Source organism: Lissotriton vulgaris, chromosome 4_1, assembly GCF_964263255.1.
Source record: "Lissotriton vulgaris chromosome 4_1, aLisVul1.2, whole genome shotgun sequence".
Classification (NCBI taxonomy): Eukaryota; Metazoa; Chordata; class Amphibia; order Caudata; family Salamandridae; genus Lissotriton; species Lissotriton vulgaris.
Window position 1 is genome coordinate 176,046,335 of NC_141691.1, and position 14,544 is coordinate 176,060,878.

A 14,544-nucleotide genomic window follows, 5' to 3' on the forward strand; every position below is an offset into this window, starting at 1 on the left:
TTGCCCACTGGGGGTCATCAAATAGAGAACAATGGTCATAAATATCAAGATATTGCTTACAAATAATGAGTCAACGTAATACATGGAGTAATTGCACATGAGTTGTTCGATTGTATTGTATTGTTGCTAAAAGTAAATCATCTATTGGCAGGTTGTTCCAGATTCTACGTGTGTTACATGAAAGGAGTGAGATAGGAAGATTTCTGTTCCTAATTGAGTGTTTGAGCAGTGACTTTGGGAATGGTGTGGATGACCACTTTGTCAGGTTAGGAGTGCCGCATCAAGCTGTTTGAACTCATAAAGAGCCATGTGTTCATTTGGATGCTCTACACTTCAGTGAATTTGAGATGGTTTCATATTATACAGACTTGTTCATGTCCCTTAGGCCATGGTTTAGCGGAGGGCAGTGAATGAAAATCCGCTAAGGAATGCCAGAAATACTATTCTAGCCTCAGGTATGAGCAGAGTTCTCAGACTTTGGGTTTGTGGATGTTCTTACGGAAAAAATGCTCCAGCTCCAACTTTCATCTTGTTGTCTGGGGGCACTTCCACATAATGGTGTCATATGGGGAACTCCATTTAGAGTGACTGATTCGCCACCATATCTGGCACCATTAGTTCAGCAACAGTCTGCTATGCAAAAGGTGGTTTTCACTTAAAGGCAGCAAGCAAGTGAAGATGGCTAAATACATGGTTATGGACAATGGCTCCTTACTTTTAGGGGACATTTACATTGCTCACATTTGCTGGTGGAAATTTAAGTCGCATTGATGGAAACTGAGGAATTTTCCATGGGAGTATTACTAGCAAAGTGGCTTCTTTCTTGGTGTTTGTATGTCAGAATATCGAGAACAAAAGTCTTGCGGAGTTAAAATATTGAGAAACAAAATAACATTATGGTAAGTGCATATAGGGAAGTATAAATTGACTATTCTAAACACCATATATATGTACCTTCATAATATATATTTTGTAAAGGTACTTATGCAAAGTTAAGTATAATGAACCTTTATTACCTGTATATACTTAACTGTCACATTGTTTTGTTCACCGATATTTACGCTGCGATCTTTGGCCCCGCAACATTTTGTAGTCCATATTTTGGTAGTTTACACATATACATTTTTCTTATATTTTTCCTTAGTTTTGACATGTCTTATTTATTCTGTATTTTCAGCTGTCCGAGATAGTTCGTGAATTCAAGACCACAAATAGATTACTACTAACTGGAACCCCCCTACAGAATAATCTTCATGAACTGTGGGCATTACTCAACTTTTTGCTGCCGGATGTCTTCAATTCTGCTAATGTAAGTATTCTTACATATAAGTGTATGTAGATTCAATTTTTAGAATATTGTAGCATGTATAGTTGCAAATGTTTTTTATTCACTGAATTTAATATCGGTGAAATTATATATGCAACTGTCACCTTATTGCAAAGATACCTTTCATTATATGAAGCTTCCATTTTTTTTAACTGTTACATTTATTGCTCTGCTGGATGGTGTTTGACCATTACTTTTTTATTTACACTGGCTTTATCCTAAATACTACCAATGGCTACTACAAGGATTTCAAAGCAGGAAATTGAGTGATGATGTGTACATGTTAAAAGTGCCTATTCGAACGTATTCACCATTAATCACAACATATCTATCTCTAAGATGATATTTTGGAAATGTCATACTGCAAGCAATTGTTTGAATTAAGTAATGATAGACAGTCAATCTAGATCGTTTGCCTTAGCGCAGAAAACTGTCTGTCTGTGGCTTAAAAATAACCAACTTCATGTCAACCCAACGAGTGCATGTCACTTCTTGAGATGTATAGCTCTATACTTTGACAGAACTAGCAAAAGTAGCATCTTCCCTGTGGATCCTTTTGAAGACTAAGCAAAGTACCTTAACGTGTATTAATACTAATTACCAGTGATGGAGCTTCCTGGCTTCCATTACATGATCATTGATCGCTGAGTCCATAGCTAAGCCTACAGTTGCATTCTCACTTTTAGAGGATTTTATTTTTGGCAGTCCACCATGAAGGGTGTTAGACTAATCAATCCAGCAAATGGAAAATGTTGCATTTATTGATATCTTATGCAATTAAGGGCATCATTTTCTGATAGACATGCCTCAACACTGACTCCTCACTTTGTGAATTTCTCCAGGCGCCAGACTGTATCTGGAGATCTTTTTGATAGCAGTTCCCTCGTGCAACGGTATGTGGTATCACCAGGCTCTGTGTCAGATCTGTCCTGCCCTAGTTGTGATGCTGAGGCCACTATACCTATGCCACCTCCATGTGCTGACATCAATTCCTCTGTTTCTGTCCCCTCTGACTACATCAGGAGCTCCATTGAATCCTGGCAGATTGACTGTTTTCTTTTCCCACGTGGTCTCTCTCTAGTGCTTCGGCTCCAGGCACAAATCAATATTGAGCAAATGCTGTACAAAGATAAACAGGAGGCCATCCACAACCACGAAGCCAGACTTGATCTCCCAGAAATTCAGAGGAGGTCAAAGAAGGTCTGATCCCAGTGAAGATCTAAGGTGCGGTTGTGCTCAACCTACCAAGGCTGCTCTTGTGGCCGTTCGCCCTCAAACTCCAGGAGTTCAGGGAAGTCAAAGAAAAATAAGAAGCTGAAGCACCGGTCCCCTTCATTTCACTACTAGCACTGTTTGGAGATGTGCAATGCCCCAAGTACCTCTAGTGCATAAAGTTGTCACCCCGCATTGAGAATCGATTCAGTGTTTGGTTCAGATGCACCATGACTTTCCTGGGACGTCAGTGACCCCTCAACAGCTCCACAAGTTCAAAATAGCCCCAGACTGAATTTTTAGTACTCCCTTGAATGTCTCTGGAGTGTTTTTGCCCTTTAAGGATCCAAGGTGGGCTCAGTTTGGTTACTATCGGCGGATCCATCCCTGACTGCACCACTCAATCTCGCTTTGAGGTCAGTTCCTGAGCCTAGCCCCATGAGCTTCAACATCAGAGACCCATCCGAGGCTGCCACCCCGGACCTCGATGCCGGGCCTGACATCACTGACTTCTGAAACGGAGCCAATAGTTTTATTGGACTCCAAGAATCAATCCCACCCTCTCGGGTACACAGCATTCCTGTACTCTTATTTGGGCCCTGAACAACCTCCTGCTGATGATGACCATGATGATGAACTCTGTGGTGAGGAGAATATCTTTTTAGAATTACGAGATTCCAGTGCCCTGGCTACATCTCCAGAAATGTACCTTTATTCATCCAGCCAAGTTATGGCAACAGAAGAGTCTGTCTCCTTCATCACAGCTATTAGGAGGGAGTCTGAAGCTCTAGATGGTGCACTACCAACAATGGCCATAAAAAACAAATGTCCTGGCTGAGCTGCTTAACCCAGGCCGAACAAGACAAGAAACCTCTGCTCTTGTTCAATGAGTCCATTACGAATGTGCTGGTGGGCACTTAAGCAAAGCTAGGTTCTTGCCTTCTGGTAAATTGACAAGTGGAAAGGCTGCATAGACCTGCTCCTGGGGAATCCAGATGTTCTTCTCCTAATACCGCACTCCAGAGAATTTAGAGATCCAAACATCTACTAGACACCTTAACCCTAATATTGTTCTTGCATCTCCCCTACATAGAGAATCAGAGTGGAAGGAAACATTTTCCAAGTGTATGTTTTCTTATGCCAGAAACCGGTCCCCGGTAGCTTGTCTCCTTTCTGGTGAAGAATTGGCTTGGTAGTTTAGTCTGCCCTGTTCCCATGATGCACTGGGCCAGGGACAGACTGATTTGCATATAGCCAGGTTCTGAGCTGGGATGGGGCAGTGAGATAAATAACGGTGATGGATCAAGCCCTGATCTTTGGACTGGGTAAGAGTGGTCTGCTTAACTCAGACACTCTGTTCATCACCACCCCCTTTTATAAATCGTTTTTGGCCACTATAGGTGTGGCAGGGTATACTCAGACATGAGTCCCTTTCTCACTGCTCCATCAGGATTCAAGCAAGCCGGGCCGAAGAAGGCTGAAATGCCAGAAACCGGTCCCCGGTAGCTTGTCTCCTTTCTGGTGAAGAATTGGCTTGGTAGTTTAGTCTGCCCTGTTCCCATGATGCACTGGGCCAGGGACAGACTGATTCGCATATAGCCAGGTTCTGAGCTGGGATGGGGCAGTGAGATAAATAACGGTGATGGATCAAGCCCTGATCTTTGGACTGGGTAAGAGTGGTCTGCTTAACTCAGACACTCTGTTCATCACCACCCCCTTTTCTAAATCGTTTTTGGCCACTATAGGTGTGGCAGGGTATACTCAGACATGAGTCCCTTTCTCACTGCTCCATCAGGATTCAAGCAAGCCGGGCCGAAGAAGGCTGAAATGCCAGAAACCGGTCCCCGGTAGCTTGTCTCCTTTCTGGTGAAGAATTGGCTTGGTAGTTTAGTCTGCCCTGTTCCCATGATGCACTGGGCCAGGGACAGACTGATTTGCATATAGCCAGGTTCTGAGCTGGGATGGGGCTGTGAGATAAATAACGGTGATGGATCAAGCCCTGATCTTTGGACTGGGTAAGAGTGGTCTGCTTAACTCAGACACTCTGTTCATCACCACCCCCTTTTCTAAATCGTTTTTGGCCACTATAGGTGTGGCAGGGTATACTCAGACATGAGTCCCTTTCTCACTGCTCCATCAGGATTCAAGCAAGCCGGGCCGAAGAAGGCTGAAATGCCAGAAACCGGTCCCCGGTAGCTTGTCTCCTTTCTGGTGAAGAATTGGCTTGGTAGTTTAGTCTGCCCTGTTCCCATGATGCACTGGGCCAGGGACAGACTGATTTGCATATAGCCAGGTTCTGAGCTGGGATGGGGCAGTGAGATAAATAACGGTGATGGATCAAGCCCTGATCTTTGGACTGGGTAAGAGTGGTCGGCTTAACTCAGACACTCTGTTCATCACCACCCCCTTTTCTAAATCGTTTTTGGCCACTATAGGTGTGGCAGGGTATACTCAGACATGAGTCCCTTTCTCACTGCTCCATCAGGATTCAAGCAAGCCGGGCCGAAGAAGGCTGAAATGCCAGAAACCGGTCCCCGGTAGCTTGTCTCCTTTCTGGTGAAGAATTGGCTTGGTAGTTTAGTCTGCCCTGTTCCCATGATGCACTGGGCCAGGGACAGACTGATTTGCATATAGCCAGGTTCTGAGCTGGGATGGGGCAGTGAGATAAATAACGGTGATGGATCAAGCCCTGATCTTTGGACTGGGTAAGAGTGGTCTGCTTAACTCAGACACTCTGTTCATCACCACCCCCTTTTCTAAATCGTTTTTGGCCACTATAGGTGTGGCAGGGTATACTCAGACATGAGTCCCTTTCTCACTGCTCCATCAGGATTCAAGCAAGCCGGGCCGAAGAAGGCTGAAATGCCAGAAACCGGTCCCCGGTAGCTTGTCTCCTTTCTGGTGAAGAATTGGCTTGGTAGTTTAGTCTGCCCTGTTCCCATGATGCACTGGGCCAGGGACAGACTGATTTGCATATAGCCAGGTTCTGAGCTGGGATGGGGCAGTGAGATAAATAACGGTGATGGATCAAGCCCTGATCTTTGGACTGGGTAAGAGTGGTCTGCTTAACTCAGACACTCTGTTCATCACCACCCCCTTTTCTAAATCGTTTTTGGCCACTATAGGTGTGGCAGGGTATACTCAGACATGAGTCCCTTTCTCACTACTCCATCAGGATTCAAGCAAGCCGGGCCGAAGAAGGCTGAAATGCCAGAAACCGGTCCCCGGTAGCTTGTCTCCTTTCTGGTGAAGAATTGGCTTGGTAGTTTAGTCTGCCCTGTTCCCATGATGCACTGGGCCAGGGACAGACTGATTTGCATATAGCCAGGTTCTGAGCTGGGATGGGGCAGTGAGATAAATAACGGTGATGGATCAAGCCCTGATCTTTGGACTGGGTAAGAGTGGTCTGCTTAACTCAGACACTCTGTTCATCACCACCCCCTTTTCTAAATCGTTTTTGGCCACTATAGGTGTGGCAGGGTATACTCAGACATGAGTCCCTTTCTCACTGCTCCATCAGGATTCAAGCAAGCCGGGCCGAAGAAGGCTGAAATGCCAGAAACTGGTCCCCGGTAGCTTGTCTCCTTTCTGGTGAAGAATTGGCTTGGTAGTTTAGTCTGCCCTGTTCCCATGATGCACTGGGCCAGGGACAGACTGATTTGCATATAGCCAGGTTCTGAGCTGGGATGGGGCAGTGAGATAAATAACGGTGATGGATCAAGCCCTGATCTTTGGACTGGGTAAGAATGGTCTGCTTAACTCAGACACTCTGTTCATCACCACCCCCTTTTCTAAATCGTTTTTGGCCACTATAGGTGTGGCAGGGTATACTCAGACATGAGTCCCTTTCTCACTGCTCCATCAGGATTCAAGCAAGCCGGGCCGAAGAAGGCTGAAATGCCAGAAACCGGTCCCCGGTAGCTTGTCTCCTTTCTGGTGAAGAATTGGCTTGGTAGTTTAGTCTGCCCTGTTCCCATGATGCACTGGGCCAGGGACAGACTGATTTGCATATAGCCAGGTTCTGAGCTGGGATGGGGCAGTGAGATAAATAACGGTGATGGATCAAGCCCTGATCTTTGGACTGGGTAAGAGTGGTCTGCTTAACTCAGACACTCTGTTCATCACCACCCCCTTTTCTAAATCGTTTTTGGCCACTATAGGTGTGGCAGGGTATACTCAGACATGAGTCCCTTTCTCACTGCTCCATCAGGATTCAAGCAAGCCAGGCCGAAGAAGGCTGAAATGCCAGAAACCGGTCCCCGGTAGCTTGTCTCCTTTCTGGTGAAGAATTGGCTTGGTAGTTTAGTCTGCCCTGTTCCCATGATGCACTGGGCCAGGGACAGACTGATTTGCATATAGCCAGGTTCTGAGCTGGGATGGGGCAGTGAGATAAATAACGGTGATGGATCAAGCCCTGATCTTTGGACTGGGTAAGAGTGGTCTGCTTAACTCAGACACTCTGTTCATCACCACCCCCTTTTCTAAATTGTTTTCTTCTGTCAGCCTTGCCCTCAGGTATTTCAATACTAATTGCCTCATGGGCAGGTACTCTCATTCACTGTGTGACATAGTGGTAGACGCACTGCCGGCTGTCCCAGATGAAATATGGCTAATCCTGCAACACTGTATCTTGGATGGCCAGATTGCAGCAAAATACTCATATCAGATTGGGCATGATGTCACTGACTGACTGGGTAGGGCAGTTTGAACTATTGTGATGCTTTAGCACCAGCTCTGAATTTGCTCAATGGGCTTCTTGTCCGATGTCCTTAATGGGCATGCCAGTCAATGACTTTAGGTTGTTTGGAGCAAAGGCGGACTTGTTCTTGGACAGGTTTAAAGAGACAAAATCAATTGCCTGCTCTCTTGGTCTAACTTTGCATATTCCCCAGTTCTCCAGACAACTTCGCCCCTTTCAAGGCTTCATCAGGGGAAACCAGCGGAGGCAATGCCAGTATGTACCTCTGCAGCAACAGGCCTCCCAGTCTTTTCAAGGTAGAGGCTGGGAATCAAGCCGATTGTGCCCAGGGCTCCAAGGGCAACGTTTTTCCCAAACATCAGCCCCTCCTTTGGCAGCTGTCCAAAGTACTTTAATTTACTCTCTGCTGCGCACAATCAGCAGGTGGGAGGCGCATCCCTTTTTATCTCCTTGAGTGGAGGAGCATCACTTCATACAAATAGGTGCTCCAGATTGTAGAATACACTTACTCCATACCTTTTCTATTGCATCCCCTGGATCTGCCATCCACACTGCATAAACTCCCAAAAGCCCACTTGTCCATACTCTGAAAAGAAGTACAAGCTCACTTGTACAAGGGAGCCATAGAAAGGGTGCCAGCATCAGGGATAGGGATTGCCTGTTACTCCCATTACTTTATGGTGTTGAAATAAGATGGAGGCCTCTATCCTATCCTACATCTACGTCCTCTGAAATTGCCCTTCTGGAAGAAAACTTTCAAAGGGTTCATATTGGCCCAATTTGAGTCTGTCCTCAATCTGAGAGACTTCATGGTGTCATTGGATTTGCAGGGCACCTAATTCCACATCCGCGTCCTACAGGCCACAAACGCTACCTGCGGTTTAAGGTAGGCCAAGAGCACTTTCAGTTCACCGTGTTCCCATTGGCCTTACCAGTGCAACTGGGGTGTTCACAAAGCTGAGGATGTTGGTTGCAGCTACTGAAGGAGGGCTCACTTCAAGTTCTTACAAACCACCTCCCGACGACGGCCGACCTGTCGACATCATTGGGCTTTTCCAGCAACATGCTGAAGTTACACCTGACTCCTTCATAACAGCTTCACTTCATTGGAGGTATCTTGGACACAGCTTTTCCAAGATTTCCCTCTGCCTCAATGAGCCCAGGACATTGGAGCTATGATACCGAAGTTCAACCCTTGATCTCCTTGAATCTGCTCATGGACCACAATGCTCATGCGATCAGAAGTCTCAGTGAGCTCAAGGCATGGCCTGACCATTGACCATAATGGCTGCTCGGAGCTGAAGCTCCATGAGAACCCTTCACATCAACGCTAAAATGCGACCTTAAAACTGCATCGTTGCCTGAAAAAGCCTACAGACCAGGGTGCGGAACGGCTGCTGTGACCTGGGATCCCCTTTTTATGCCTTGAATTGCAAGAGAACCACCGGCAGCCGAGTGCAGCCTGACATGGCCGCAGGCAAAATGGTGCCAGAGCCCGGACAAAGTGCGCACTGGGGAAAGGATGGCCCAAGCTGAGCGATCCAGCGCCCCATGAAAGAAAACTGTGCAGATGACCATCGGCCCGCTGATGAAATAGCCTCCCCTGCCCGGGGTGTATCGGAAGCCAAAGCTGAGGTAAGAACCCTGCCTGCACTGCAAACTGGGAGGCTGAGAGGGAGGAGCAGGCTACATCCGCACCGGAGAGTGCAAGGTACGGGTGCCCTGTGAGAATGACCCTCAAAGGCTCGGCGATGGCGAGGTGAACAACGTAGAGCTGCCGCATAGCGCTTCACTGCTCGCCATCCCGCACTCACGAAGACGGGAAGAGGGTAGCAAGGTCCGCTCCCTTGCATCCCACCACCCAGTAACGAACAAACGCAGCAGGTCATCCAGAAGGTGATAAGGAAGGGGGAGAGAGGGAGTAGAGAAGCGGACCAACATGGAACAGTGACAAGAGCGAACGTTTGGCGGTAGTGAATGAATTTAGAGATCCGGCACTGCAGCGGATCTGTGGGCGAGAGACAGGCTGATCCTTCCCCCCGCTCCTTCACCGGCCTGGAACCGTTGATCAGAACGAAGAATATAAGGGGAAACCACTCTAAAAGCAGCAGCTAAGGAGGTGAAGACCAGAATACTCTGTGATAAACTCATAAAGGGTGGTCTGGCTGCAACCTTTACGGAGCCATTGACATTACATCAAAGTGACTGCCTAACAAGAGTGAAGATTGAAAATTCATCAATAATAAGAAAGGGCCTGAGTAGCAGGGCTGTACGTGCCCAAAGGGAATGACACGCAGAGATCCCAAACAACCCAAGAACCTGCGCAAACTATTACTATGGCGGAGCGGAAAACAACTGAATAATGGGACACAGCAGCCCACTGGACGCAAGCGCACTGTTGCTGGATTTGAGGTCCGACTTCAAAAAACTAGATAGCCGATTTGACTCCTTGTATAAAAGACTTGACTGATTGAGAGAACAGCTCAGCTGGACATGGCAGAGGGGCAAGTTTCAGATCACGAGATGGCGCAGCCCCAACAGCCAAGAAGACTAGAGAGGGTTATGAAAATAATTGCCACTAAAAATGAAGATTTAGAAGCAAGAAACGAAAAATCAATGTGCGGATAATGCGGGTGCCAGAATCCACTAATACAGGAAGAAGGAATATTGTTTATTGCCGGACTTACTTGAAACAAACACTTACCGTCTACGTTTGTTGTGGAATGAGCACACAGAACACTAGGCGCAGAACCTAACCCTGGCTGCCCGCCCGGATCCATTCTTGCACGATTACTGCATTTTAGAGATTGTGATACCGTTTTGCAATTAGCCCAGGAGACTGGAGGTTTATCATGGCAAGGATCATCCCTATCCATGCCGGAGACCCGGCGCAAATTCACAGGAGTGAAAGCGACATTACAAAACCTGGGACTGAGCTATGAAATGTTGTATCCAGCGTGACTAAAAGGTGATGTGAATGGCAAATCACTGGTTTTCAATAGCTTCACAGACGTTCAGAATCTTTGTAGCATAAACACCTGTAGGAAAAGCAGGGGCTCTAGGAACCCAAGCAAATTACCACCGGACATCCACTCAATCACAATCGTGGATCTCTTTACGTCCAGCTGAAGCTGAGACTCACACTGTTGTTTTACTGTTGTTGCTATTTGATGACTGAACCTGTTCCAATTCTGTGCTGATTTAGAACTGATAATTAGTAAGTAACCCCTGGATGCAGCTAAGTAAGGCCTGATTTGGATAATATGTTGGTGTGCAGGGAGCTCACGTAGCGTTGCCACCCCCCCTGTGATATCACAGTGTAAGTTGAATTGAATTATATGCCATGTAGGCATAGAGAAAATGTTAAGTTGAGTGATGGAGCTATGGGGAGTGAACCTGGTAGACAGCTACTAGGTTTGGGAGCGGGGAGGGGGATGGGCAAAGTAGGGTTTAGAATGTTTGAAGTTATTGTTAAGGATATCTGATGGAGACATCCAGCCGCAGATTCCTTAACTTAGAATATCTCCCCAGAAATCAGACTAGATCCGGAAATTCTTTTTTCTCCAGCAATAGCTCTGCACACCGGGAGGGGGGTCGCCCAGCTCTGTCCTGACGTCGTCCACGGAAGTGACTTCAATGGAGCCATATAAGCCCCTCCCCGCGTGCTGACGTCAGTTTGCTTCTTTTCCACGTCCTAACGCGGATCCAGGAAAGTCATACCTCGGGCCTGTTATTGTTTGTTACAGGCCTTTTCGACGCCCTTTCACGTCCAGGAACAGTGTATTCGATGCCCTTTGTGGGTTTCAACCGTGCCAGTCCTGCTTGCAACAGATGCCAACGACGGACCCTCATGAACACTGTATATGGTGCTTGGGAGAGTACCATAACTCCGTGGAGTGCAACGTTTGCCTAATGGAGCTGCTGTCTGCCCAGATGTTCCGAACGGACACCTTGCGACGCAGGTCTCCTTCTCCAGCAGAGTCGTCCATGCGGCGTGGCCAGTCTCAGCCAATCGCCGTCATTTGCCTACCTCAGGTAAGCATTGCCCCCCTCCCTGGTGCGCCTCTGGACCCCACAGGGGGGGTAGGGACTCAGGTTGGGACACCGCAGGCGGGTTTACCCTTGGCGCCAACTGAGTGCCCTGACTATGACACTAGAGTCGCCGCAGGTAGGCATCCCCCCCTCCCTGGTGCGCCTCCGTGCCCCATAGCGGGGATAGGGACTCAGGTTGGGACACCGCCAGCGGGTTTGCCCTTGGCTCCTACCGAGTGCCCTGACTCTGACACCAGAGTCGGCGCAACGCCGGGACACGGCCTGGAGGGGCATCCAACGATGTTTAGCCCTTCCATAGCGCGGTTGTCAGCCTTCCGAGACTCCCTGCGGCATCGCTGGAGGTGGCTACGGCACGGTGCACGTCACCGCTACGTCGTATTCTCTTCCCCTCGGGGAATGATGAATCTACGCCGGTCCGACTCTGAGCGGTCCAGGCGTTTTCAGAGGTCGCCGGCTCGACTCGGATGGTCGGGATCCTTTCGGAGGTCACCGACGCCGGCTCGTCTGAAGGAGTCGAGACCGTCGGAGGTCGCTGGCTCAACTCGAGGCCTTTTTGGAGGTTACCAACTTGAAGGGTCGAGGCCTCTTTGGAGGGCGCCGGTTCGACTCGAGGAGTCCAGACCTTTTCGGAGGTCGCCGGCTCGACTCGAGAAGTCGAGGCCTCTTCGGAGGTCACAGATGCCGGCTCCACACGCGGAGTCGAGGCCTCTTCGGAGGTTGTCGACACCAGCTCCCCTCGAGGGGTCGAGAACTTTTTGGAGGTCACCGACACTTGCTCCACTCCCCCAATCGGGGCCTTTTCAAAGGTGTCCGATGCCGGCTCAGCGTCACCTTGACGCTGATACCGTCTCCAGCTTTAGTGGTGGAGTATGTGGTCCCGGTGGGTTCACCACCCCCTGAGCCATTTCACTGCCCTCCAGAGCAGGCCCAGTGGAGCATTGGCTTACTCATCCTGTGGCTGAGCCTTTATTAAGTGCCCGGATTAGCTTGCGTCCATCACCTACTGATGAATTGCTTTCACCGCCTTGCGGGGCCAAGGAGAGTCTTCAGAGCCTTTGCTGGATATTCTCCACCAGGGCGCGGGGAACGTGGAACCATTGTTACCTTTTGCTGAGTCATTGTTTGACATCCTTCTCAGAACGTGGGCACTGCCCTCCTCGGGGACCACGTGGATCGTGCTGTGGCATATCGGTCGGCTCCCACTGACCCCACCTGTTTGACCCTCCATTCTGGAGCTGGATGACTTGTGCTTCAGGCACCTCTTTCTGTAACTCCTGTTCCGTTGCCTCCTCTCACTCTGGAGCCAGCTTGGGACTCCGGTCCCTCAACACGTTGTGTGTATTTGCTTGGGCTACATTTTCCCTTTTGGGACGCTGTTGAGCGGCTTCTCCCCTCCTTGCCCCGGATCTCTCATGCCGATTTGGCCTGCCTAATAAGTGATGGCCATGATATGGCGCATTTTTCATTTCGGTCTGCCATGGACACTGTGGGTCGTACAATGGCCAGGTCAGTTGCCATACGCCACCACGCTTGGTTGCGTGATGGCGTTTCCCCAGAGCATTTTCAGGTCTGGCTTAAAAAGATAAACCATTTAATGGGAATCACACTTTTTGAAGCCCCATGCTGATTAGTCAGTCAAGCTCCTGTATATGTATCTCTTTAATGTTACCCGTTGTGGGCTGCAGATGTTCTGGGTTGTGTGGCTGCTCAAGTGTGTTGTTTATTTATTCATCATCAAATAAGCTTTATTCGATAACTAGTATCATAAAAGCGTTTCAGAATCGTACAACAAATATAAAATTTAGGATTGCATAAAATGTTAAAACATTAAAAACAACAATTTAAAACAATACAGTTCTGGGCCGTCCTAGGGAAAGATGTACTTTTCCATACTAATAAATTGCCTTTAAGGAATAAAATACACATTTTCTATTTTACATTTTTCGGGCCTACCAGTAAGCAGCAATAAATAGCAAAATAATTGTGGTTTGGTTACATTTTTGGACCAGTTACTTTCTTTTGGGCTTTTGAGCGGATGATCCATGCACAACCCAAGTACTTGGCAACTCCACAAACAAACAGGGACCTTGAAGCATCTGTTCTCAGAATACGGAGGGCCACAAGATGATTCTTTGTTCCAATTGGACACAGATTGGCTTGAGCCATTTTGCCTTGCCTGTTTATAGGCAGGGCAAACAAAGGATAAATGGGCTACCGATTCTTGCTGGGCTTCACAGCTCGGACAATTTGTTGAGATATTTTTTGTTGGGTCTCGTTGAGCGAGCGTGGAATTTAAATATAAGGAGCCAAATCTGAACTGCATGTAGAGAACCCTGTCTCTAGGTGTTCTAATGAAATCTAAGTATGGTTCCTGGTAGCCAACTTGTTTGTGCTGAAGAAATTCGTCAGTTAGTCTCACAGCCCTGGAGTGGTGTAAAAGCTAGTAATTAACTCAGTTCCAGTAGATCTTTTTTAGCTCCACCTTAGTCATAGGGGCCTGATTCGCCCAGGCTTCGGCTAGGCCCAATTTGAGCATTAAATCTGGAGAACCGGGCCTTATGGGCCGGGCGGCGCAGGGCATGCCTAAATCCCCGGATTCAGCTGCCTTGTAACTAACAGAGATACGAGACACTCCGTTGAGCGTGGAAGCCAGGTTTATTAGCTGCAGCTAAGCACAGTTGTCCCAGAAGTTACACGCAGGGTGGATTCTAAGGAGACTGCCACTTCAATCTGTGGCGCACAATCTTTTATAGCAAACACATTTACAATATCCCACTCATTGCACATACAAAACGAACCAATGAGAAAAGTTGGAAAACAAGCTATCAGGTATCTCAAAATACGCCCCTTTCTCGGACCCCGTGTGCTAACTCTCCCAACAAATTAATCAGTAATGGTGTCCACAATCCCCTCTTGCAGGTGGCAGGACATACTTGTGTGTCTCAAAGGATGATTGTGTAATAGGAGCATACAAGGAGAGAATAGCGAAGGCCAGTCGGATAAGATAGTATAAGGAAAGAATAGGAGAGGGCAAATAGTCGGCCGAGACAGGGATCAATCGAACCAGACATGGATTAACGAACTCAGCCAGACCCTGACATCGGGTTTCATGAACAAGGAAAATGGAGTTACTTTTTAACTGAAAGGACACTTAGCAGCTGGAAAAGCAAAAGCACATTGTTTGCCGTGCTGCCTGAGTGAGGGCAACACAAAATAGCGACAGGACACAAAATGGCGGCTAGATACGGGACGA

The 14,544-nt window shown here is 47.9% G+C and overlaps 1 protein-coding gene across 2 annotated transcripts in view; it reads left to right on the forward strand.

The window, feature by feature from the left end:
- The window catches only part of SMARCA1 (SNF2 related chromatin remodeling ATPase 1), a 2,209,746-nt gene that overhangs the window by 988,862 nt on the left and 1,206,340 nt on the right, over positions 1-14,544 (forward strand). For both annotated transcript variants that reach the window (XM_086918497.1, XM_086918496.1), the window contains one exon: positions 1,178-1,309. In XM_086918497.1, coding sequence (XP_086774623.1) covers positions 1,178-1,309 — 132 coding nt within the window. The remainder of the gene's footprint in view (positions 1-1,177; positions 1,310-14,544) is intronic.